This window comes from Nycticebus coucang, chromosome Y (assembly GCF_027406575.1).
Source record: "Nycticebus coucang isolate mNycCou1 chromosome Y, mNycCou1.pri, whole genome shotgun sequence".
In the NCBI taxonomy this organism is placed as follows: domain Eukaryota; kingdom Metazoa; phylum Chordata; class Mammalia; order Primates; family Lorisidae; genus Nycticebus; species Nycticebus coucang.
In genome coordinates, this window is record NC_069805.1 from 30,203,684 (window position 1) to 30,228,637 (window position 24,954).

General features: G+C 42.8%; 1 protein-coding gene and 1 pseudogene across 5 annotated transcripts in view; one reads left to right on the forward strand and one right to left on the reverse strand.

Moving 5' to 3' along the window:
- Positions 1 to 9,449: 9,449 nt before the first annotated feature.
- Positions 9,450 to 24,954, forward strand: part of LOC128579086 (zinc finger protein 679-like) — a 66,094-nt gene continuing 50,589 nt past the window's right edge. For all 5 annotated transcript variants that reach the window (XM_053581362.1, XM_053581364.1, XM_053581360.1 and 2 more), the window contains exon 1: positions 9,450 to 9,559. In XM_053581362.1, coding sequence (XP_053437337.1) covers positions 9,557 to 9,559 — 3 coding nt within the window. In that variant the 5' untranslated portion in view covers positions 9,450 to 9,556. The remainder of the gene's footprint in view (positions 9,560 to 24,954) is intronic.
- On the reverse strand, positions 14,571 to 16,437 carry LOC128579085 (actin-related protein 2/3 complex subunit 1A-like; annotated as a pseudogene).

A 24,954-nucleotide genomic window follows, 5' to 3' on the forward strand; every position in this document is an offset into this window, starting at 1 on the left:
GTGTAAAAGTCTAAAAGAAAATTATTATCACCAAGAAGAACAAAAAAACTGGTGGAAATCTCTCTTTTCCTGGTTCCCATGGCTCACAACCTTACTACAGCCACAGCAGGACCATTATCCTCCATTCTGTTGTTTACCCCACCTTGTTACATTTTATTGCCTTGAAAACTGGTTCCACTTGCCTGCGCATTTACTAGTGGTTAGAACTGTAGTATTGTGTGGAAAAATTACTAACTTCCCTTGTTGTGTAAAAGCCCATTACTATCCTCCAGATTACAGCCCTAGTGATCATACCCCTACCCCCTACAATTCTCTTCCTCCTTAGTTTCCCTCAGACCCCACACCTGCCCTTTTAAGGGAAGAATTGTGCTAAGGGCTAATTTCGCTTCTGTAATAACGCTTGCTTAACTTTTTTGCACCCCCTTTGGTTTTATCCTAAAGAAAAACAGAGCCACAAACAACTCAGGGCTGCTCTCAAAAACCCCACGTTGGGACACTGAGGCATTTGCTGGCCAGTTCTTCAATAAAGGACTCTTCTATGAATTTGGCTTGTCTGGCTGTGTTGTCTTTGGAGAACTCCTGGGCATAACACTAGCACTCTGAGAGGTGAAGATGGGTGTACCTTTTTTTTTGTTTTTGCTTTTCTGTAGTTTTTGTCCGGGGCTGGGTTTTAACTTGCCACCTCCGGTATATGAGGCCAGTGCCCTACATTTTTGAGCCACAGGCACAGCCCAAATGGGTGTATTTTTTTAAGCTCAGCAGTTTGAAACCATCCTGAACCAAAGGGAGACATTATTTCTAGTAAAACAAAAGACATTACCCAGGCATTTTGATGGGCACCTGTATTATCAGGTACTGAAAAAGTTGAGAAATGAGGATCACTAGAGCACAAGAATTTGTGGTTGCTGTGAGCCATGATGATGCTGAAGAACCTAAGGAAATTTCATCCGAAAATGTGACTCCCTGATAAAGAATATTTTGAATTAAAGGCCATTTATGATGAAAAAGCATTGGAAGTGTGGCACCTGTAGCTCAGTGGGTAGGGAGCTGGTCACATACACTGAGGCTGGTGGGTTCGAAACCAGTCCGGGCCAACTAAAACAGCAATGACAACTGCAACAACAACAAAAAAATAGCTGGGCATTGTGGTGAAAGAAAGTATTACCATGAGAATGTGACCACCTCTCACCCCCTACCATGAGAATGTGACCTTTTGTAACTGTTCCAGGAGATAGCCCCGAGCTGAAACAGATAAAAGGGCTAAGCAAATGTTTAACTGTTAATCTTGTCTTAAGACAGTTGAGTAATGAACCAGAGTTCTTCTTATCTAGAAAGCCCCTGCTATGTCTGCTCCCCCTTCCTACTTTATGGTTAAAGCCCCTGCTATGTCTGCTACTCCTGCCTACTTTGTGGTTTTTGCCTTTATAAGCTTGTAAAATCTGCTGTTCGGGGCTTAACTCCTCTGCTCCTGAGAGAGTCACGAGCTAAGCCCCAGCATGCTGGAATAAAAACCCTTTTGCTGATTGCATCAAGTGTCGTCTCTTGCGGTTGATTGGGGGTCGCTGTGGCCCAGGACAGAGTGGGGGTCTTGTCCCAAGTCTTTCAGTGGTAGCAGCCCGTAGTTCCAGCTACTTGGGAGGCTGAGGCAGGGGAATCACTTAAGCCCAGCATTTGAGGTTGCTGTGATGCCAAGCACCGTACCCAGGGTGACAGCTTGAGATTCTGTCTCAAAAAAAAGCTGTGGAATGTGGCACCCAAACTCAGTTGTGAGTGTGCAAGCCACATGCTCTGAGGCTGGTGGTTTTGAACCCAGCCTGGGCCTGCTAAACAAACAAAAATGATAGCCGGGCATTGTGGCAGGCGCCTGTCAGTCCTAGCTCCAAGGGAGGCTAAGGCAACAGAACTGCTTGCACCCAAGAGTTTGAGGTTGCTGTGAGTTATGATGCCATAACACTCTAGTGAGGGTGACAAGGTAAGACTCTTATCTCCAAAAAAAAAAAAAAAAAGAAGCATTGGAAGAGTCCTTCCCTCCATGTACTGGACTAACCAGACTGGGAATCAAAGGAGGCTGCTGACTTCTTTGGAACTCAAGAAGACCTGGCCCCAAATAATTTAAAACACAATACCTGTCTCTCCTGTTAATTTGCAAGTCAATCTGACTCCCTCCATCTACACTTGCCCCTTAGCAACCACTTGGTGCACCTATACTTTCCTCATTCTCCCCCTCCCTTCTAAAAGGCATCTATTAAACTCTCTCACCATCATTGAGACATTGGGTAATGATTCTTGTGGTTCCTCCTATGGGCATGGTATTTGGAAATAAACCTTTCTTTTATTAATGTGCTATAATTGTGAATTGATCTTTAATGCCAGGTGCTCAACCCCTGGACAACGCCATTACACTTAAAGGGCAGACAGACTCCATTTTGCGCTAAAAAGCCAGACTGACTCCACTTTGCTTCATAACCTGCGGCACTTCCCCTCGTGCATCTTAAGGTCCCTGTACCTGGTCCATCCCCCCATTTCTTTGCCAGTTGCTCTGCGGTTAAGTACAAACCCTTTGACGAGAAATGGTCTAACTTCTGTTTGATATCCTTTTTAACAACTTATCTTCAGGTGCAAGCTGTTTCACACCCTCTAAAAATATAATGCTGAAAATATTTCTGTTTCTGTAAAATTCTGCTTTGTGCTAGAATACCCCTGCCCAACCCTGGGGGCTGGGAGTTCCTTCTTTCTTCCTACTTTTTTTTTTCTTGAGATACAGTCTTATTATGTCACCCTCAGTAGGGTGCTGTAGCATCACAGCTCACAGCAACCTCAAACTCTCGGGCTTAAGTGATTCTCTTGCCTCAGCCTCCCAAGTAGCTGGGACTACAGGTGCCTGTCACAATGCCTGGCTATTTTTGTTGTTGTTGTTGTTGTTGTTGTCATTATTGTTTGACATGCCAGGGCTGGATTTAATCCCTGCAGCCCCAGTGTATGTGGCCAGCACCTTTGCAGCTGAGCTACAGTTGCTGAGTCTGTGGCTGGGAGCCCACTTGCTGCTAAGGGCAATAAAGGACCCTATACCCAATTTGACCTCAGTGTGGCATATTTTCTGTAATTCCACTCACATTCTTGGGCACAACTATCTCAAAAAAAAAAAAACAAAAAGAAAAAGGAAAAAAAGAAAAGAAGGAAAAAGGAAAGAAAAAGAAGAAAAAAAAAGGCCTGGCACCTGTAGCACAATTGTTACAATGCTGGCCACATACACCCAGGCTGAGGGGGTTCAAACTCATCCCAGGCCAATTAAACAACAATGACAACTGCAACAAAATAATAGCCAGGTTATGTGGAAGGTGCCTTTCATCCCAGCTACCTGGGATGCTGAAGCAAGAGAATTACTTAAGCCCAAGAGTTGGAGATTGCCATGAGTTGTGACCCCATGGCACTCTACCGAGGGAGACATAGTGAGACTCAAAAAAAGAAAAGAAAAAGAAATAAATACTATTTGCATATTTTTAAATGAGTTTAATATAAATGAAAAGACATTTTTTTTTCAAAATCTTTGTTTACTTTTATGTCTTCCATTAGGTGTTTTGTTCTCTTTCTCATCAACCTAAGTGTTCTTTGTTATACAGTCAGAAAACACTGGCCAACAATTCCTAAAATATCGTAGTCTGTGTGGGGAAATTAGAGATTAAAGATCCCAAGCCCTCTAAGAGCAAGATAGAACTTAGAAGATTAACTGAGCAAAGAATCGGCAGTCTAGCTTTAGTATTTCAATTTTTTTTTTTTTTTTGAGACAGAGCCTCAAGCTGTCACCCTGAATAGAGTGCTTTTGCATCACAGCTCACAGCAACCTCGAAGTCCTGGGCTCAAGCAGTTCTCCTGCCTCTGCTTCCCAAGTAGCTGGGACTACAGCCACTTGCCACAAGGCCCAGCTATTTTTTGGTTGCAGCCATCATTGTTGTTTTGGTGGTCCTGGGCTGGATTCAAACCCGCCAGCTCAGGTGTATGTGGCTGGCACCTTAGCTGCTTGAGCCACAGGCACTGAGCCTTTGAATTAGTTTTTAATAAAAATAGCTTTACTGGGTGGCACCTGTGGTTCAAGGAGTAGGGCACTGGTGGGTTCAAGCCTGGTCCTGGCCAAATTCTGCAAAAAAATAACATAAAATATAGCTTTACTGACAAACAACCAGTCTGTGCAGTTCTTGTAGAAAACAATGTTGAGGAAGAAAACAGTGATTGCAAATTGCCTGTTTAAAGATTAAATGCCCCAGGCACATTGGAGTGCACATTGCAGTTTGGCAAGGCCTGACAGGTAATCTGTCAAGCCTGGGGGCCACAGCTCTTAGTATACAAGAATAAGGCTTCAGTTTTTAAGGTGGCTGGAACACAGAAACCCTGGGAGAGAGGTGGGTGTTGCAAAAGTCACTGGAGACAGTGTGCACAACCAATACCTACACAAACAGAGGAAGGAACACTTAGGTGGAGGTAGGAGGAAGGACTTTTTCTCTCCCAGCTTCCAAAGCCTGTGTGGCCCCACCGGTGAACAAGGGGTTTAACCTTCCCTTTGGACTCCTGAAGAGAGAGGCCAACCAAGGAGAAGTGGCACATCATGTTTGCCTTAAGGTTATGTTCCTTGTTTCTCTAGAAGGCAAGGACTAAGTATACTTAACTATCAATTAAGGAGCAGAAGATAATGGAAAAAGGTCATGTATTCATATAATTGCTAATGTATGATGCAAATAGCACCCAGGCTGTTCTTTGCACAGTTCTCTATTAGCTCATAGACCTCCCAAATAAACTTAGCATTGACAGGGGCGCCCCTCTCAATGGTTGAGGTGCTGGCCACATGCACCAAAGCTGGTGGGTTTGAACCCGACTTGGGACTGCTGAACAAAACAAAACAAACAAACAAAATAGCCAGGCATTGTGGTGGGCACCTGTAGTCCAGCTACTTTGGAGGCTGAGGCAAGAGAATCACATGAGCCCAAGAGTTTGAGGTTGCTGTGAGCCATGACGGAATTGCACCCTACAGGGGGTGACAAAGTGAGAGCTGTACTCTACAGTTAATACATAGAACAAGGCTTCTGCCTGTAATCCTAGCACTCTGGGAGGCTGAGGCAGGTGGATAGCTTGAGCTCACGGGCTCCAGTCTAGCCTATGCAAAAGCAAGAACCCCTATCTCTACTAAAATTAGAAAAACTGAGGCAAGAGGATTGCTTAAGCTCAGGTTGGAGGCTGCTGTGAGCTATGTATGATGCGTGCACTCTACCCAGAGTGACAGTTCCAGACTATCTCAAAAAAAGAAAAAGGTCTGGGAAGGTGGCTCATGCCTATAATTTCACCACTTGGGAGGCTGAGATGGGTGGAGTGCCTGAGCTCACAGGTACAAGACCAGTCTGAACAAGAGCAAGACACTATTTCTAAAAAATAGCGGGGCGTTGTGGCAGATGCCTGTATTCCCAGCTACGGAGAGGAAGAGGCAAATGGATCTCCTGAGCCCATGAGTTTGAGGTTGCTGTGAGCTATTATGCCACGACACTCTAAATGGTGACAAAGTAAAACTCTGTCTCAAAATGAAAAAAAATACGTAGAATGAATTTTTTTTTTTTTTTTATTGAGACAGAGTCTCACTATGTTTCCCTTGGTAGAGTGCCCTGGTGTCACAGCTCACAGCAACCTCCAACTCTTGGGCTAACTGATTCTCTTGCCTCAGCTTCCCAAGTAGGTGGGAATAAAGGCACCCACCACCATGCCCGGCTATTTTTTTGTTACAGTTGTCACTGTTGTTTTAGCAGGCCCTCCTGGGTTCGAACCTGCCACCCTCAGTGCATGTGGCTGGTGCTGTAACCATTGAGCTATGGGCACTGAGCCCATGAAATAAATTTTAAAGATACATAACCAAAGTTATCAGTTATGAAAATAATAATATTTTGGAATATATTAGGTGAAATAAACAGTAAAAATCAATTTGACCTATTTCACTATCTTTTCTTTGATGAGGCTACTAGAAAATTTGAAATGACACACATATTCTCAATTCATTTCTTCTTCTTTTCTTTCTTTTTTTTTTTGAGACAGAGTCTCAAGTTGTCACCCTGGGTAGAATGCCGTGTCATCACAGCTCACAGCAACCTCAGGCTTTTGGGCTTAAGAAATTTTCTTACCTCAGCATCCCAAGTAGCTGGGACTATAGGCGCTCACCACAATAAATTCTCATTTTATTTCTATTTTATTTCTAAAATTCTCATTTTATTTCTATTGGACAGGGTGACTTAGAAGACTGCCTCCTATTTCAAAGCTTAGGCTACCTCCTCAAAAGACATAGAGTTCAGGCAAAAAAAAAAAAAAAAACACTCAAACTTTAAAATAATTGTTGCTTTTCACAAGATGGTGCCAAAGGTAAAGAAGGAAGCTCCTGCCCCTCCCAAAGTCATAGCAAAGGTAAAGGCATTGAAGGCCAAGAAGGCAGTGCTAAAAGGCAACCACAGCCACACAAAAAAGGATATTCAGACATCACCCACATTTTTTTTTTTTTTTTGTAGAGACAGAGTTTCACTTTTTTGCCCTCGGTAGAGTACCATGGCGTCACATGGCTCACAGCAATCTCCAACTCTTGGGCTTAGGCGATTCTCCTGCCTCAGCCCCCGAGTAGTTGGGACTACAGACGCCTGCCAGAACGCCTGGCTATTTTTTTGTTGCAGTTTGGCCGGGCCTGGGTTTGAACCCGCCACCCTCGGCATATGGGGCCGGCGCCCTACTCACTGAGACACAGGCGCCGCCCCATCACCTACATTTTGACGGCTGAAGGCTCCGTGCCTCCTCTGGAGGCAGCCCTTCATATCCCAGGGAAGGTTTCCTTATGAGAAACAAGCTTGACTACTGTACCGTCATCCAGTTCTCCCTGATCACTGAGTCTACCATAAAGAAGCGAGAAGAGGACAACACACTTGTGTTCATTTGAATGTCAAACCAACAAGCACTAGATCAACAGGCTCTATGAAAAGGCTCTATGACATTGATGTGGCCAGGGTCAACACCTGGATCAGGCCTGATGGAGAGAAGAAGGCATATGTTCCACTGGCTCCTGATTATGATGCTTTGAAAGTTTCCCACCAGGCTTGGCACCCATAGTACAGTGGTAATAGCGTCAGACACATGAATTGAGGCTGGCAGGTTAGAGCCTGGACAAGGCGAGCTAAACAACAATGACAACTGCAACAACAACAAAAAAATAGCTGGGCGTTGTGGCAGGCACCTATGGTCCCAGCTACTTGCAAGGCTGAGGTAAGAGAATCGCTTAAGCCCAAGAGTTTGAGGTTGCTGTGAGCTGTGGCACCACTGCACTCTACCAAGGTGACAAAATGAAACTCTGGCTCAAAAAAAAAAAGAAAGAAAGAAAGAAAGAAAGAAAGAAAGAAAGAAAGAAAGAAAGAAAGAAAGAAAGAAAGAAAGAAAGAAAGAAAAAGAAAATTGTCCACCTAATTGAGATCTTCTAAAGGAATTACAGCTGGATCTTCTAAAGCAAGTCCAGCTGGCTAATTCTAAATATAAGGTGGACATAAAGTTTGTGTGCAATTTAAAAGGCAAAGTATTTTCATTTAAATTGACATAGTGAAGTTTTAAGTTTAAACAGTAAACTATTGTAAATTGCACACGAACTTTTTGTCCACCCTGTATATAACTTTTCACCATAAAATACTTATATATATAAAATTGTCAATATATTGTTTCCATGAGTAGAAAACATGTATTTACTTTGTGCCTATATTATAAACAGATACTTTTGTATATATAATTGAAATTAATAAAAGGATATAATTTAGGTGGGGCTCAGTGGCTGACACCTGTAATCCCAGCACTTGGGAGGCTGAGGCAGGTGGACAGCCTGAGCTAACAGATTCAAGACCAGCCTGAGCCAGATTGAGACTTGTTTCTAAAAAAGAGTTGGGCATTTTGCTGGGCACCTGTAGTCCCAGCTGCTTAGGAGGCTGAGGCAAGAGAATCACTGTAGCCCAAGAGTTTGAGGATGCTGTAAGCTATGATGCTACGGCACTCTGCCAAGAGTGACAAAGTGAGACTCTGTCTCAAAAAAAATATATATATATATAATTTTTATTTAGAGCTAAATACAAATATCCCTCAGCAGAGCTGCACGCCAGAGAAGGCACAAAGCCCTGTGTAAAAAGAGTAAAGAGAGTTTGTAAGGTAAAATCCACATGGTAGCTGAGTCCTTCCCCCAGGAGGTGTACCACATACTCCTAGTTATGCCTGTAAGTTGGGATCTTAAATACCACCTCCTGCACGAAACCTCCGGCAATGCCAACCCCCTGACTGGAGACTAGAAGTAATTTTACCCTTTGAACCGCCATAGCCAGACTTTGTTTTAACTCCCAATACCCTTCATGTGTCTGTAAGTTCACTGAGTTCGTTATGTGCATGTTTTTACCTAGACATCATGATGTATATTGAAAATGCCTTCAAAGCAGAGTCTACCTCCTATTTAAATAATAGGTGCCCAAGTCTAGCACAGACTACACACTCAGTAAATAGAGTTTTATTGCTTTAATCGAAATTTGTTAAACAGTTACAGTATGGAAAGCATGGTGGCCCTGGAATATGGAGATGAATAAAGTCATTGTCCCTAAGACAGAGGCGGTGGCTCAAGCCTGTAATCCTAGCACTCTGGGAGGGTGAATTCGGTGGACTGCCTGAGGTCACAGGTTCAAGACCACCCTGAGCCAGAGGGAGACCGCCTCTATTAAAAAAAAAAAATAGCAGGGCATTGTTGCAGGCTCCTGTAGTCCCAGCTACTCTGGAGGCTGAGGCAAGAGGATAGCTTGAACCCAAGAGTTGGAGGTTGGTGTGAGCGGTGAGGCCAGGGTACTCTACTGAGGGTGACAGAGTGAGACTCTGTCTAAAAATACGGTCATGGTCCCTGTCGTTAATGAAAAAGAAAAGTGTTAATGAAAAAAATTGGGCGGCGCCTGTGGCTCAGTCGGTAAGGCGCCGGCCCCATATACCGAGGGTGGCGGGTTCAAACTCGGCCCCGGCCAAACTGCAACAAAAAAATAGCCGGGCGTTGTGGCGGGTGCCTGTAGTCCCGGCTGCTCAGGAGGCTGAGGCAAGAGAATCCCTTAAGCCCAGCAGTTGGAGGTTGCTGTGAGCTGTGTGAGGCCACGGCACTCTACCGAGAGCCATAAAGTGAGACTCTGTATCTACAAAAAAAAAAAAGAAAGAAAAAAATTGTTAGCATTTCTGGTCTCTTTCAGCCTCTTGTCCGACGACATTCCTATCACTCAAGGTCAGAGAGGTGGGGCCTGAGGTCCTATTCAATCAGGCATGCGCCTATATGAACTGTCCAATCAGATGCACAGACAGAAAGTAGAAGGCGGCTTGGGGTTCCATAGCAGCGCTGGTTTCCTGACCTGGAACTGAGCGGTTGTCCCACCTTCAGCAGGATCTCCTTGAGATCCTAGTCGTTTCAGTAGCCGTCTTTGTTTCCCTGTGACCTGCAAGTACTGGGAGATCTGTAGAGAGGACACCGGGACATCTCTGAAGCTGTGAAATGGTAAATACAGGAAACTGGGCGTACTGAGAGCGGGGAGGGGCGTGATTGGAGCCAGAAGTGGCTGTGGCAGGACCCAGCAGTTTCACTTCAGTTTTAGATTCTTCAGGCCGAAGTTTGCCACTGGCACCCCTCGGCTCTCAGACCCCTCTTGGCAAAAGGTGGAGTGGGGCAGGGAGTTGGGACGCTGGGTTGCTTGTAGCCTTCCTGAACCTGTTACTTTCCCCAAGCCCAGAGCTCTCCCTGAGCAGCTGCGTGGCTGCACCGCGGCGTGTCCCTCCCTGGTGGTGACAATGGAAGGGTCCTCAGGGAAGAATCCCAAGAGTGTGTGTGTCGGGGCTTGTTCATGGGGGAGGGGGTAGTCCATGGGGCCCTCAACCCCTTCATTCTTTTGTTAAACTTAGGGCCGGGCGTCCTGGCTCTCCCTGTTGGGGAACCGGAAGTGGCTCACCTGCCTGCTGTTGTAGTTTAACACCGAAGGGGAGTTGATGTGTAAAAACGCTTTTTTTTTGGAAAGGCTAGTAATTCCGGAGGACGGCGAGAGTAAGTTTTTAAATGTTGTTTTGTCTATGTAACAAATTTTAATAATTTATATAGGGAAGAATTTCAAAGTATACTAAAAATATACTCATGTGATTAACAACATGTAGGCAAGTTAAATACATATAACAATTAAAAAACCAATAAACAAAACGTCATCAGTAAAACGCCATTAAACTTGCGATTAACTTGTTCTATAGTTCCTCATTACTTCCTTGGTTTTTTTTTTTTAAAGATTATCTTTGTTCCCTATTTCTGGTTTGCCTGTTTGACTGACTTACTGTTCCTATGCTTTAACGTGCATTCTCAGTTCAGAAAAAGCTAAGAGGGGTTTGTGGGGGTGTCTGTGTCTACCACATTCTCTACTTTCGTTTTTTTTTTGTTTTTTTTTTTTTAGTTTTGGCCAGGCTGTGTTTGAACCCACCATCTCCAGCATATGGGACCAGCGCCCTACCCTTTTAAGCCACAGGCGCTGCCCTACTTTCATTTATTTTATTTTTATATCTATGAAATTGATTTAAAAAGAAAGTAATTGTTATGGTTAGTTAATTTGACACACGGGCTGCGCTGATTAATTTTGTTCTTTGAAATCTGTGAAACAGCGGGTACATATGGATGGTATACATTGTATTTTGTAGCATTAAGGAACTTAATATAACGCAAGAATGAGTATAAAGGTTCAGACTTAGGTAATGTTGGGTAACTATGACAATACTTTAGTTAGTAGGTATTGGATATTCTGAAAAATCTTGTATTGTTTCAACTACGTCCTTTAGGCATTTTAACTTGTTTTTAATGAGTTAGGAACTGTTAGATAAATTGAAAGAATATATAGATTTTAAAGTTTTTACATCTGTGATTGTGTTTTAATCAATAATGGCTGCTCGATTTTTTAAGTATAGCTTCTCATAACTTGTTTTAATTGACTTTTCAGAGCATTAATGGCTGGAGAAATTGTATTAAGGGCCTTAATGATGGCACAGGGCAATGGAGTAATTTTCTGATTGAGTCCAATAGTTATTGTTGGTATGACAAAAATGGCTGAAGTCGTGTATTTAGCAGTGCTAAAAAGGTGTAATCGGCTATTACAGTTTTCAGGGAGGTTAATATCATAAATTACTTTATTACGGTTGGACTTAAACTTTGTACCCCGGGTAGAAAAGCTCTTAATTTTAGGGAACAAGGCGCCCCTGTGTTGTAGATGGAATGTATGAAAAACCCTGGGTGCCATATAATAAGAACTATCTTTGAGGTAGCTTGGTGTGTCTATTGATATAAATTACAAAAGTAGTTAAGTTACTTTACGTAAGGAATTATTCTGGTTAGTGCATTGTAATGGGCACCTTTTAAATTGAATATATTTATGACTAGTAGTTTCAGTTTTCAGTTGTAAATCTTTTTTTCTTAACAGTAGCGGGTTTTTTTTTTTTAACTATAAGAATCACAGGGGCGGTGCCCGTTGTTCAGTGGGTAGGGCTCTGGCCACATATTCCGAGGCTGGTGGGTTGGGACCCACCCAGGGCAGCTAAACAACGACAACTGCAACAAAAAAATAGCACAGTGTTGTGGTGGGGACCTGTGGGCCCAGCTACTTGGGAGGCTGAGGCAGGAGAATTGCTTAAGCCCAAGAGTCTGAGGTTGCTGTGAGGTGTGACGCCACAGCACCTACTGAGGGCAACTTAATGAGACTTCATCTCAAAAAGAAAAAAAAAAAAGGAAATCTTGAGTATGTGGGCGGGCCCATAGCTCAGTGGGTAGCCACATACCCTGGGGCTGGTGGGTTCAAACCCGCCCAGGCCAGCTAAAATAACAATGACAACTGCAACAACCACAATAGTAGCCTGTAGTTCCAGCTGCTTGGGAGGCTGAGCCCAGAGAATCGCTTAAGGCCAGTAGTTGGAGGTAGCTTTGAGCTGTGACACCACTCTACCCGGAGCAAAGCTTGAGACTGTTGTCTCAAGGAAAAAAAAAAAAAAGAAAAAGAAAAGAAAGAAAGAAAAAAAGAATCTGAGTATGTGATAATCTTGCAGATAAATGGGAAAAGTAATTTCTGATAAGTTGTAGTGGGTGCACATCTCCATTGGGCATGAAGTAAATACCTGTAAATACCTTCTAGTTAAGACAGAAATGATGCATATTTATGGGCTAAAGAAGTCTATACATTTTTATTTCTGAAAATGGGACAAGGATGCCAGGTGTGGTGGCTCACACTTATAATCCCAACACTCTGGGAGGCTGAGGTGGGTGGATCATCTGAGCTCATGAATATGAGACCAGCCTGAGCTAGAGCCAGACCCCTGTCCCTAAAGTAGTTGGGCCTTTTGATGGGTGACTGTAGTCCTAGCTACTTGGGAAGCTGAGGTAAGACAATCACTTGAGCCCAAGAGTCTGAGGTTGGTGTGAGCTACGAAGCTATTGGCACTCTGAGAGGTGTGGGGGGTAAGTGAGACTCTCTGTGTCTCAAAATAAAATGAAATAAAAAGGGGACATGGTTTTGGGATGAGCACACAGCCCTGTATAGTCTCAAGGGGAAGTTGACTGGGGATTATATCTCTTTAATAGTTTTTTTTTTTTTTTCTTTTGAGACAGAGCCTCAAGCTATCGCCCTGGGTAGAGTGCCATAGCATCTCAGCTCACAGCAACTTCTAAATTCTGGTCTTAAGCCATTCTCTTGCCTTAGCCTCTCAGGTAGGTAGCACTACAGGCACCTGCCACAATGCCTGGCTATTTTTTGGTTGTAATCGTCATTGTTTTTTGGCAGGCCCGGGCTGGATTCAAACCCGTCAGCTCTGGTGTATGTGGCTGGCACCTTAGCTGCTTGAGCTACAGGCGCTGAGCCTTTTTTAATATTCGTTAGGCTGGGTGTCGTAATTCACACCTATAATCCTAATAATCTGAGACCCAAGGTGGTGGGACTATTGCTTGAGCTCAGGAGTGTTAGACCAGCCTAAATAAGGGGGAGACCCTGTTTCTACTAAAAATATAAAAGTTAGCTAAGCATTGTAATGGTTACCTATTGTGTCACCTACTGGGGGCAAGTGGTAGGGATGAGGCTGGAGAATTGCTTGAACCCAGGAGTTTGAGTTTGCTGTGAGTTAGACTGGTCCTATGACACTCTAGCCATGGCAACGGAATGGCACTATGTCTGAAAAAAGTTTTTTTTCTTGGCTCGGTGCCTGTAGCTCAGATGGCTAAGGCGCCAGCCACCTATGTCAGGGCTCGTGGGTTCAAATGTAGCCCAGGCCTGCTGAACAACAATGACGACTACAACCAAAAATAGACTGGCATTAAAGCTGGTGCCTGTACTCCCAGCTTCTTGGGAGGCTAAGGCAAGAGAGTCACTGAAGCCCAGGAGCTGGAGTTTGCTGTCAGCTGTGATGCCATGGCACTGTACCAAGGGCAACAGCTTGAGGCTCTGTCTCAAAAAAAAAAAAGTTTATTTTTCTTTAGTATCATCCAAAATATGTGAATGAAGTGGTGATGTTAGTGTTTGGTTCAGAAATCCCAGAAACACCACAAATAGTTGTATTTTTTCTGTTTTACATGTTTTTTTTTTTTTTTGTGGTTTTTGGCCAAGGTTGGATTTGAACCCACCACCTCCAGCATATGGGACTGGTGCCCTATCCCTTTGAGCCACAGGTGCCACCCTGTTTTACATTTTTTTATTCTATAAATGTTTCAAATAAGATTCTGCAGAAATTATAGTCAATAATTTTATCAAAACAACTAAGGATGTCCCCAAATTTCAAAATTTTGTTTTTATATGTACTGTGATAAATAATTTAATTTCTATGTGTTCTACTTTGCCACCCTTAACATAGTTAGATGTATCTACTCCTTACAATTCACTCTTTTTTTTTTTTTTTTTTGCCACAAAGTCATGTGCCATGGCATTATACATCACAGCAACTTTAAATTCTTGGGCTCAAAGGATCCCCTTGCCTCAGCCTTTTGAGTGCTGGGACTACAGGCTCTGTCCACTACATTTGGCTAGTTTGGAATTTTTAGTAGAGTTGGTGTCTGCCTCTTGCTTGAGGCTGGTCTCGAACTAATGAGCTCAAGCAGTCTATTTGCCTTGATCTCCCCGAGTGTTAGAATTAGAGGTATGATCCCCTACATCCAGCAGCTACATTTCTTTTCTTTTCTTTTTTTTTTTTTTTGGTAGTATTTTAATTTAATTTTCTACTGGCCAAATTTACATAAATCCCTCACCCTTTCCTTTAAGTTAGTGTGACAGTTCTCCATAATAAACTACTTAAAGAGAAGCTTTGATCAAGAATGGAATGAAATAGCAAAAAAAAAAAAAAATCACTGCTGCTTTAAAAAAACCAATACTTTCACCAATTTTATACTCAAACAAAACCACGCAATATGTGTTTTCAGTCTTTCCTTGGGGCTGGCTTTCCTCTCCATCCAATGGCAGAGCTGCTGTCAGCGACTGTTTGTCGTTCTGGAGGCAGAGGCTCACTCAGCTTCACATTATCAGGAGGCCCTGGATAGAAGATTCTAAGGTCTTGAAATCCCAAATTGTCATGGCTCCATCAATGCCAGTAGTGCAAAATTTGCGACAGTCTTGCTTGTTCACCTCATAAGTAGACCCTTGAGTGATGCTATTCGGGTGCAGCTTCTCCAGGGCTGTATTACAGTCCTCGGTCATGGCCCTCTTGTCCGTGTTGCGGAAACGTTCCATGGCAGACATGTTGCGCTGGATGCTCTGTTTTGGAATGTCTAACTTGGACACAAAGGTCAAGCAGCCGCGATCATTGTAGTTAAAGAGCATTGGCCGGCAGCCACGACGCTATTCTCTGAGACAAATGACACACTCAGGAGTGATAGGAACTCTGTTTTCATAGTTGAGACCTGTACACTTTTTGAAGCATCAGCAACAGACACGGTGCTGCCATGACTGACCCAGGGCAGGCAGCTCCCACTGGCGGAGAAGCTGACCCCATGGACCCAGCCACCTGTGCAACTGCCCCCTAACTCTGACATCAGCTGACCAAAAGGCAACTTGCTGCCTGAGGGTGTACCTCGCTGGCTTTTCATCCACTCCTTTAATATAGGCAGAAAACTCTCTGCATTTGAAGTCACATTGTTGTAACTCATTTGCCACCTGGAAGAAAAACTTGGATCCCACTTCAGGTATGAATCAGATGGTGATGTATTACACCTGCATAGGTGGGCTGCTGCCCCAAAGGGCAAATGACCCTGAAGAGAAAAGCAGGCTGTCTTTTATACCCTTTTTGTGCTACTTGGCAAGTTAAGTAAAAATAGAAGCAGAAAGCGGTCGGTTAGCTCAGGGATGGGGTTATAGTCAGGGAGCCTATAGCGTGGCAGTTGGCATGAGGATAGCTTGGGAGATAAAGTAGCCTGGGAACTTTGTGTAGATAATTTTTTTCATCATTGTTTACCCCTTGCTAGGAGTTGGGGTAAGTTTTCCCATTGTTACCTGTTGCTAGGAGTTCTTGGGAACTCAGGGAAATTCCTTGTTCTGTTCTGAAACTTGTTTGAGGAATTAACCCACAGAGTGGGGGGTTGAGACATGCGGGGACTCAGGCTAAGACAGTAAGGTGCCTTTAGGGGTCTTTTTGCTGGGTCAGTTATTACAACATGATCTACTGTCAGCAAACATTGTTGGGATGCCAATCCAAACTGAGGATTGACTGTGGAGCCAATCAGTTTTTTAATGTATTTGCTTACGGGCGGCACCTGTGGCTCAGTGAGTAGGGCACCGGCCCCATATGCCGAGGGTGGCGGGTTCAAACCCAGCCCCGGCCGAACTGCAACAACAACAACAAAAAGAAAATAGCCGGGCATTGTGGCAGGCTCCTGTAGTCCCAGATGCTCGGGAGGCTGAGGCAAGAGAATCGCATAAGCCCCAGAGTTAGATGTTGTTGTGAGCCTTGTGATGCCACGGCACTCTACCCGAGGGCTGTACAGTGAGACTCTGTCTCTACAAAAAAAAAAAAAAATGTGTTTGCTTACTCACCAGCCATTTTCAGACTCGAAGTAACAAACAGAAATGAGTCTTGCTCCACTTTTCAAAGCAAATTTGTTCTCTTAGGGGGACCAATTCACAAAAGTGGCTGCATGATTAGCTCTCAGGATCACCAGGGTTGGCTTCCAGACACCATCTTTCTGACTCCAGACATAGGGATTGCAGTCTGCCCCACAAGGGACGATGTGGTCGCTTTTGGGAGCCCAGTCAATACCTGTGATATGTCTGTTGTGCTCCTTGAGTTCATGAGCTTTTATCCACTGCCTCCCATTTTTCTTAAAGATATGCACTTTGTGATTATTGGGGCTAAGGGCAATTTGGTTACAATCCTTGTTCCAGGCATGACAGGTGATTGGCTCTAGTAAAAACTGATGCAGTGAGATTATTCTTAGAGTTTTCAAACAATGGATAGCTGGGGTGGGGGAAGGTCGGATGGGATCAGAGTGGAGAATTCACAGACTGTGGTCAGTAGATGGGAACGGGCTCAGTCGGAGGGGGTGAAGGACCGAGGCTCAGAAGGCTACATTTCATATTTATTTTATTTTATTTTATTCTAGAGACAAAGTCTCACTTTGTCACCCCCTGGTAGAGTGCTGTGGCATCACAGCTCACAGCAAGCTCAAACTCTTGGGCTTAAGCCATTCTCCTGCCTCAGCTGGGACTATAGGCACCTGCCACAATACCTGGCTTTTTTTAGAGGCAAAGTCTAACTCTGGCACAGGCTAGTCTCTAACTCCTGAGCTCAGGACAATCCACCCGCCTTGGTGAGGTGCTAGGATTACAGGAATGAGCCACAGTCACCAGCCTACATTTCTTTTTTTTTTTTTTTCTGTAGTGACAGAGTCTCACTTTATGGCCCTTGGTAGAGTGCCGTGGCCTCACACAGCTCACAGCAACCTCCAACTCCTGGGCTTAAGCAAGTCTCTTGCCTCAGCCTCCCAATTAGCTGGGACTACAGGTGCTTGCCACAATGCCCAGCTGTTTTTTGGTTGCAGTTAGGCCGGGGCCGAGTTTGAACCCGCCACCCTCGGTATATGGGGCCGGCGCCTTACCTACTGAGCCACAGGTGCCACCCGGCCTACATTACTTAAATATATTATGTCATTCAGGAGTTTATAGTATTCCTGAGGATACATTAGTGTCTCTGTTGCTACAAAATAATTCTTATAATTATCTCTGGCTTAGGATATACTTATTCATACACACACAGACACAGACACATACACATGTAGCAGAACCTCTGAACTTTCACCACTTCAGGGACTGTAACAAACTTGTCAACATACAGAGGTGATTAGCATAAGGAACCAGGCCTGCTGTACCTTGTACACATCTGGTGCATGTCTACTCTATGCAAATCAGGTCAGCTTCAGGAGATGGTCAATGTTGGGAGATGGCCCACTATGAACATTCCAGTGTGTGTTTGCATGTGTATTTTTGTATCTATCCATATACGTATATGCTGTTTGTGCATGTTGTGTGTGTGTATACATAACACATGCACAAATAGTTATATAAACACATATACATACACAGAGTGCCAAGATCTGCAGGACTGTCTCCATGGTCATGAGTGTGCATCTTCCTCCAGGTCTCTGGATGGGTAGCACCACTCCCAGATTATGGCTGGGAGAAGTTGTGGAGGCCCACAGTCACTTGAGAATTCTCAGTGGGAATTCTCCAATCAGTAACCAAGATCAGTGGTCCTCTGGTTGCCAAGTAAATGAGGGTCTGCCTTCTCTAAGTGACCCTCCTTAAGAGCATTAGGAAAATTTCACAACTTCCTTTGTGAATTCTAAAGCTCACATATAATCACTTTTTTGTGAGATGGCTTCTGATTTTATTGCCTAGGCTGGTGTCAAAGTGATCCTCTCACCTCAGCCTCTAAGTAGGTGAGATGACAGATGTGAGTCACTGTCCTGGGCTGACATGGAAGCCTTTTTTTCCCATAGATGGCTCCCAAATTTTTGTTACTATGGGAGGAATACATGAACATGGGACTTTTGTTCTACCATCTTGCTGATTTTACTGTCTCTATATATGTTTGTACTTTCTATTTCATTCTGTATTCAATTTTCTATAATTTTAGATTTAAATATTCAAAACTATGTGTTAGAATTTCAACTTATGTAACAAGTAATTTAGATAATGAGTAGGCATTCCATATTTATTAAAAGGCTCACTTGAAAGTCTAGTTTACTCTGGGAAAAAAGAAATCCGCAGGATTGTCATCACTTTCCTCAACCTATACTGAAATGATATTTTAATTTTTCCCAAATGCTTATTTTAAATAGTATGATTTATCATATTTTACAAGGTTAATATTTTTATTTTATTTAAACTTTTTTGATTGATTCTAAATGGTGAATTAAACCTTTTCAGGTTTTGTAAAAATAGCAATATATTAATAACATAATAAAAATTATCTTTTTTTTTAATTTTTTTATTAAATCATAACTGTATACAATGATATGATTATGGGGCATTATACACTCACTTCATAAACCATTTGACACATTTTTATCACAGTGGTTAACATAGCCTTTCCGGCGTTATCTCAGTTACTGTGCCAAAACATTTACATTCTACATTTACCAAGTTTCGCAAATACCCCTGTAATATGCACCACAGGTGTGATCCCACCGATTCCCCTCCCTCTACCCACTCACCCCCTTTCCCACTTCCCCCTATTGTTAAGTTGTAGCTGGGTTATAGCTTTCATGTGAGAGCCCCAAATTAGTTTCATAGTAGGGCTGTGTACATTGGGTATTTTTTCTTCCATTCTTGGGATACTTTACTAAGAAGAATATGTTCCAGCTCCATCCATGTAAACATGAAAGAGGTAAAGTCTCCATCTTTCTTTAAGGCTGCATAGTATTCCATGGTATACATATACCACAATTTATTAATCCATTCGTGGATCGATGGGCACTTGGGTTTTTTCCATGACTTAGCTATTATGAATTGGGCTGCAATAAACATTCTGGTACAAATATCTTTGTTATATTGTGATTTTTGGTCTTCTGGGTATATGCCCAGCAGAGGAATTATAGGATTGAATGGTAGATCTATTTTTAGATCTCTGAGTGTTCTCCATATATCTTTCCAAAAGGAATGTATTAATTTGCATTCCCACCGGCAGTGCAGAAGTGTTCCCTTTTCTCCGCATCCACGCCAACATCTCTGGTCTTCAGATTTTGTGATATAGGCTAGTCTCATTGGAGTTAGATGATATCTCAAAGTAGTTTTGATTTGCATTTCTCTGATGATTAAAGATGATGAGCATTTTTTCATATGTCTGAAGGCCGTGCGCCTGTCTTCTTCAGAGAAGATTCTCTTCAAATCCCTTGCCCAGCCTGCGATGGGATCCCTTGTTTTTTTCTTGCTTATGCGTTTGAGTTCTCTGTGCATTCTGGTTATTAAACCTTTGTCAGAGTTATACCCTGCAAATATCTTCTCCCATTCTGAGGGCTGTCTGCTTGCTCTGCTTACTGTGTTCTTAGCTGTGCAGAAGCTTTTTAGTTTGCTCAAGTTCCAGTAGTGTATTTTTGAAGCTGCTTCAATTGCCCGGGGGGTTCTCCTCATGAAATACTCAACCAGACCAATTTCTTCAAAGGTTTTCCCTGCATTCTCCTCTAGTATTTTTATAGTTTCATGTCTTAAGTTTAAATCTTTAATCCAATGAGAGTCTATCTTAGTTAATGGTGAAAGGTGTGGGTCCAATTTCAGTCTTCTGCAGGTTGCCAGCCAGTTCACCCAGCACCATTTGTTAAATAGGGAATCTTTTCCCCACTGAATGTTTTTAATTGGCTTGTCAAAAATCAAATAGCGGTAAGTAGCTGGATTCATCTCTTGGTTCTCTATGCTAGTCCAGATATCTACTTCTCTGTTTTTGTGCCAATACCATGCTGTTTTGATCACTATCGATTTGTAGTAAAGTCTGAGGTCTGGTAGTGTGATTCCTCCTGTTTTGTTTTTATTTCTGAGTAATGTCTTGGCTATTCGAGGTTTTTTCTGATTCCATATAAAACGAAGTAATGTTTTTTCAAGATCTTTAAAATATGACAGTGGAGCTTTAATAGGGAGTGCGTTGAAATTATATATTGCTTTGGGTAGTATGGACATTTTGATAATGTTGATTCTTCCTAGCCATGAGCATGGTATGTTTTTCCATTTGTTAACATTTTCAGCTATTTCTTTTCTTAGAGTTTCATAGTTCTCTTTATAGAGATCTTTCACGTCTTGTTAGGTAAATTCCCAAATATTTCATCTTCTTTGGCACTACTGTGAATGGGATAGAGTCCTTAACTGCTTTTTCAATTTGACTGTTGTTGGTGTATATAAAGGCTACCGATTTATGAATGTTGATTTTGTAACCTGAGACGCTGCTGTATTCCTTGATCACTTCTAGGAGTTTTGTAGTAGAGTCCCTAGTGTTTTCCAGATACACAATCATATCATCTGCGAAGAGCGAGAGTTTGATCTCTTCTGACCCTATATGGATACCCTTGATCGCCTTTTCTTCCCTAATTGCGGTGGCTAAAACTTCCATTACAATGTTGAAAAGCAATGGAGACAATGGGCAGCCTTGTCTTGTTCCTGATCTGAGTGGAAATGATTCCAATTTAACTCCATTCAATATGATATTGGCTGTGGGTTTGCTGTAGATAGCCTCTATCAGTTTAAGAAAAGTCCCTTCTAGACCAATTTTCTTGAGTGTTCTGATCATGAAGGGATGCTGGATATTATCAAAAGCTTTTTCTGCATCAATTGAGAGAATCATATGGTCTTTGTTTTTTAATTTGTTTATGTGCTGAATTACATTTATAGATTTACGTATATTGAACCAGCCTTGACACACTGGGATAAAACCAACTTGGTCATGATGTATCATTTGTTTGATGTGTTGCTGGATTCTGTTTGTTAGGATCTTGTTGAATATTTTTGCATCTATATTCATTAGTGATATCGGTCTATAATTTTCTTTTCTTTTTGGGTCTTTTCCTGGTTTGGGGATCAGGGTGATATTTGCTTCATAGAACGTGTTGGGTAGTCTTCCTTCTTTTTCTACATTTTGGAACAGGTTGAGTAATATAGGTACTAATTCCTCTTTAAAGGATTGGTAGAATTCTGACGTGAAACCATCTGGTCCCGGGCTTTTCTTTTTAGGGAGGTTTTGTATAGTTGATGCTATTTCTGAACTTGATATGGGTCTGTTCAACATTTCCACTTGATTCCGGTTAAGTCTTGGAAGGTGGCGTACTTCCAAGTATCGGTCTATTTCCTTCAGATTTTCATATTTCTGAGAATAAAGTTTCTTGTAATATTCATTAAGGATTTTTTGGATTTCTGATGAGTCTGTGGTAATTTCGTCTTTGTTGTTTCTGATTGATGATATTAGAGATTTTACTCTTTTTTTCCTGATTAGGTTGGCCAGAGGTTTATCTATTTTATTGACCTTTTCAAAAAACCAGCTTTTTGATTGATTGATCTGTTGTATTATTCTTTTGTTTTCAATTTCATTTAATTCTGCTCTAATTTTGGTTATTTCTTTTCTTCTACTGGGTTTGGGGTTGGAATGTTCTTCCTTTTCCAGTTGCGTGAGATGTCCCATTAAGTTGTTAACTTCCTCTCTTTCCGTTCTCTTGAGGAAGACATGCAGTGCTATAAATTTCCCTCTTAGAACTGCCTTTGCAGTGTCCCAGAGGTTCTGATAGTTTGTGTCTTCATTGTCATTTTGTTCCAAAAAATTGGTGATTTCTTTCTTAATCTCATCTCTGACCCAGCTATCATTCAGCATAAGGTTATTTAACTTCCATGTTTTTGTATGGGTATGCAGATTCCTGTTGTTACTCAATTCAAGTTTTATTCCATGATGGTCCGAGAAGATGCATGGAATAATTTCTATTCCTTTAAATTTACTGAGGTTAGACTTGTGACCTAAAATGTGATCAATTTTGGAGTAAGTTCCGTGGGCTGATGAGAAGTATGTGTATTCAGTTTTGTTGGGATGAAATGTTCTGTAGATGTCTGCTAAATCTAAATATTGGATGGTTAGGTTTAAATCTAAGATTTCTTTGCTCAGCTTCTTTCTGGAGGATCGATCCAACACTGCCAAGGGAGTGTTGAAATCTCCAACGATTATGGAGCTGGAGGAAATCAAGTTACTCATGTCTGTTAGAGTTTCTCTTATAAATTGAGGTGCATTCTGGTTGGGTGCATAGATATTAATAATTGAGATCTCATCATATTAAGTATTACCCTTAACAAATATGAAGTGACCATTCTTGTCCTTCCTTACTTTTGATGGTTTAAAGCCTACTGTATCTGCAAATAAAATTGCAACACCTGCTTTTTTCTGATTACCATTTGCCTGAAATATGGATGACCATCCTTTCACCCTGAGTCTGTATTTGTCTTTTAAGTTGAGATGTGACTCTTGTATGCAACAAATATCTGGCTTGAGTTTTTGTATCCAGTCAGCTAACCTATGCCTCTTTAGAGGACAGTTTAAGCCATTCACATTGATGGAGAGTAAGGATAAGTCTGGTGGAATTTTGGGTATCGAGTTTTTCAAAGGTCCAGTGGACATTTTTAATCCTTTCGCCAGTGTGGAAGTTGGAGTTTGATCCAAAGTTTCTGAGTGAGTTTATTTTTGTGGTATAGGATTGGGTTGGTCATTGTGGAGGATAGGTCTGAGAACATCCTGAAGAGCTGGTTTACTTATGGCAACTTTTTTCAACATATGAATGTCATTGAAGTATTTCATTTCTCCATCATAGATGAAACTCAGTTTAGCTGGATACAAGATCCTGGGTTGAAAGTTTTTTTGCTTTAGGAGATTAAAAGTTGATGACCAGCCTCTTCTTGCTTGAAAAGTTTCAGCAGAGAGATCTGCAGTTATTCTAATATTCTTACCTTTGTACGTTATAGTTTTCTTTCGCCGGGCTGCTTTGAGAGTCTTCTCTTTCATGTTAACTTTAGTGAAGCTAATTATGATATGTCTGGGAGATGGCTTATTGGGGTTGAATCGTGCTGGGGTTCTGAAGCTGTCTGCTATCTGAATTTCAGATTCTCTAGGCATGTCTGGAAAATTTTCTTTCATAATTTCATGTAGAAGGGCCTCTGTGCCCTTGGCTGCCACTTCATCAGTCTCCGAAATTCCTATAACCCTTATGTTATTTTTTTTCAAATTATCTGAGAGCTCTCTGAGTGAGTGATCCGTTTTTGCTCTCCATTTCTCTTCCTCTTTGAGAGATTGGGAACGTTCGAAGACTTTATCTTCAATGTCAGAAATCCTTTCTTCTGCTTGCTCCATTCTGTTACTGAGGGATTCTACTGTATTTTTCATATCTTTGAGGGCTGTAAGCTCTTGTTTCAGTGTGTCTAAGTCTTTGGTGGTTTTGTCTTTAAATTCGTTAAATTCTTTTGACAGTTTTTGAATTTCTCCTCGAATTCCTAATTCCATTTTATTAATCTTGTCTGCAAACCAAATTCTGAATTCGACTTCTGACATCTCAGCCAGTTGTTTATGAATGGGATCTTCAATCACATCTGCCGTATCTTTTCTTGGGGGGGTTGATCTATTCTGGTTATTCATGTTACCAGAGTTTTTCCGCTGATTCCGCCCCATGGTTTACTCCCTTTGGTTTTTCCCCTGGGGTTTTATCGAGGGCCCGTACAGTGTTGTGGCCTGAGAAACTGGGGCCCTGTCTGGTGTGGTGGAGCAAAGTGGTTCTGTCTTGTTTTCAGCTGGTTTCTGTTCGATCCTATTGCAACTTCTACTCTGGCTTGAAGTCTCAGCTGTGTGGAAAAATCAGCAATTAAGTCACCCCGCCTGCCCACCTCTGGCCCCAGTTGGAAAAGGAGAATCAAACCTTCCTACAATCGCACACCCAGGGCACCGCCTGAAAAGTCCTCAGTCTATTAGCCCAGTTCAAAAGGTCCGAATCAACTGTCTCAATCGGCACTTGTCTCGGGTGGAAGGGTTCAAGAGGTCTCTGGGAACTGGATCACAGGGGCCTGGTGACTCCTCTGACACAGTTCACCCCAGTGCAGCGTTCAGTCAGGAGGAGCCACCCAGCAAACAGAGCAGTCTAGGAAGGTTGACGTCTCCTTCCCCACTTTGCCCCTCCGTCGGACCCAGTCACTGGTATCTCTGCAGATGGCTAACCCAGTTGCCTGCAGTGAACAGACACTCCAGGGGTTTGCACCTGCCTGAATCGCAAGGAAGTCTGCCAGGCCCCCGCAGACTGCCGCTATCTTGCAGGAGGAGATGGGGCCTGACATCTTTGAGTGTTTGATGCAGGTGATGGGAAGGAGGTGTTCACTCAGGCTTAGCCCCGTCCCTGATGGATGCTGCTAACAGAACAGAACAGAACAGACAACTTTGTGAGGTTCTGTCTCTGTTCCTGTCGTCGCCTACAGAAGACGGGCTGTTTTGAGTTCAAACGTCTTTGCTGCTGGAGAATTGCGTCTGAACACCTCTCTGGGTCGGCCCCGCCCTGGAAGCTTCCCGGGTTTGTGAGCCGCGTCACCCGGTGGCCTCCTCTGGTTGCCCAGCGGGACAGGGGGTGTGGCCTCAGAATATCCAGAAGTGAGCGTTCTGCCGTTAAAGAAAAAACGGCTGTTGATCTACCTCCAGGGAACTGCTGCTCTGGTGTGGGCACTCAGGCGACCCTTTTCTCCTCTGTCCCGCGCCCCAGAGTCAGCACTGAGCGGCCGCAGTTTGTGCTGGGTCCACACCCCTTAAGAGATCCCCCAAGAATCAGAACTCTTGGGGGATGGGCCCCCAGACCCCGATTGGGAGTGGGGGGTGGAAGCTAGAGTTTCATTCAGTTTCACACAATACTAAGGTCCG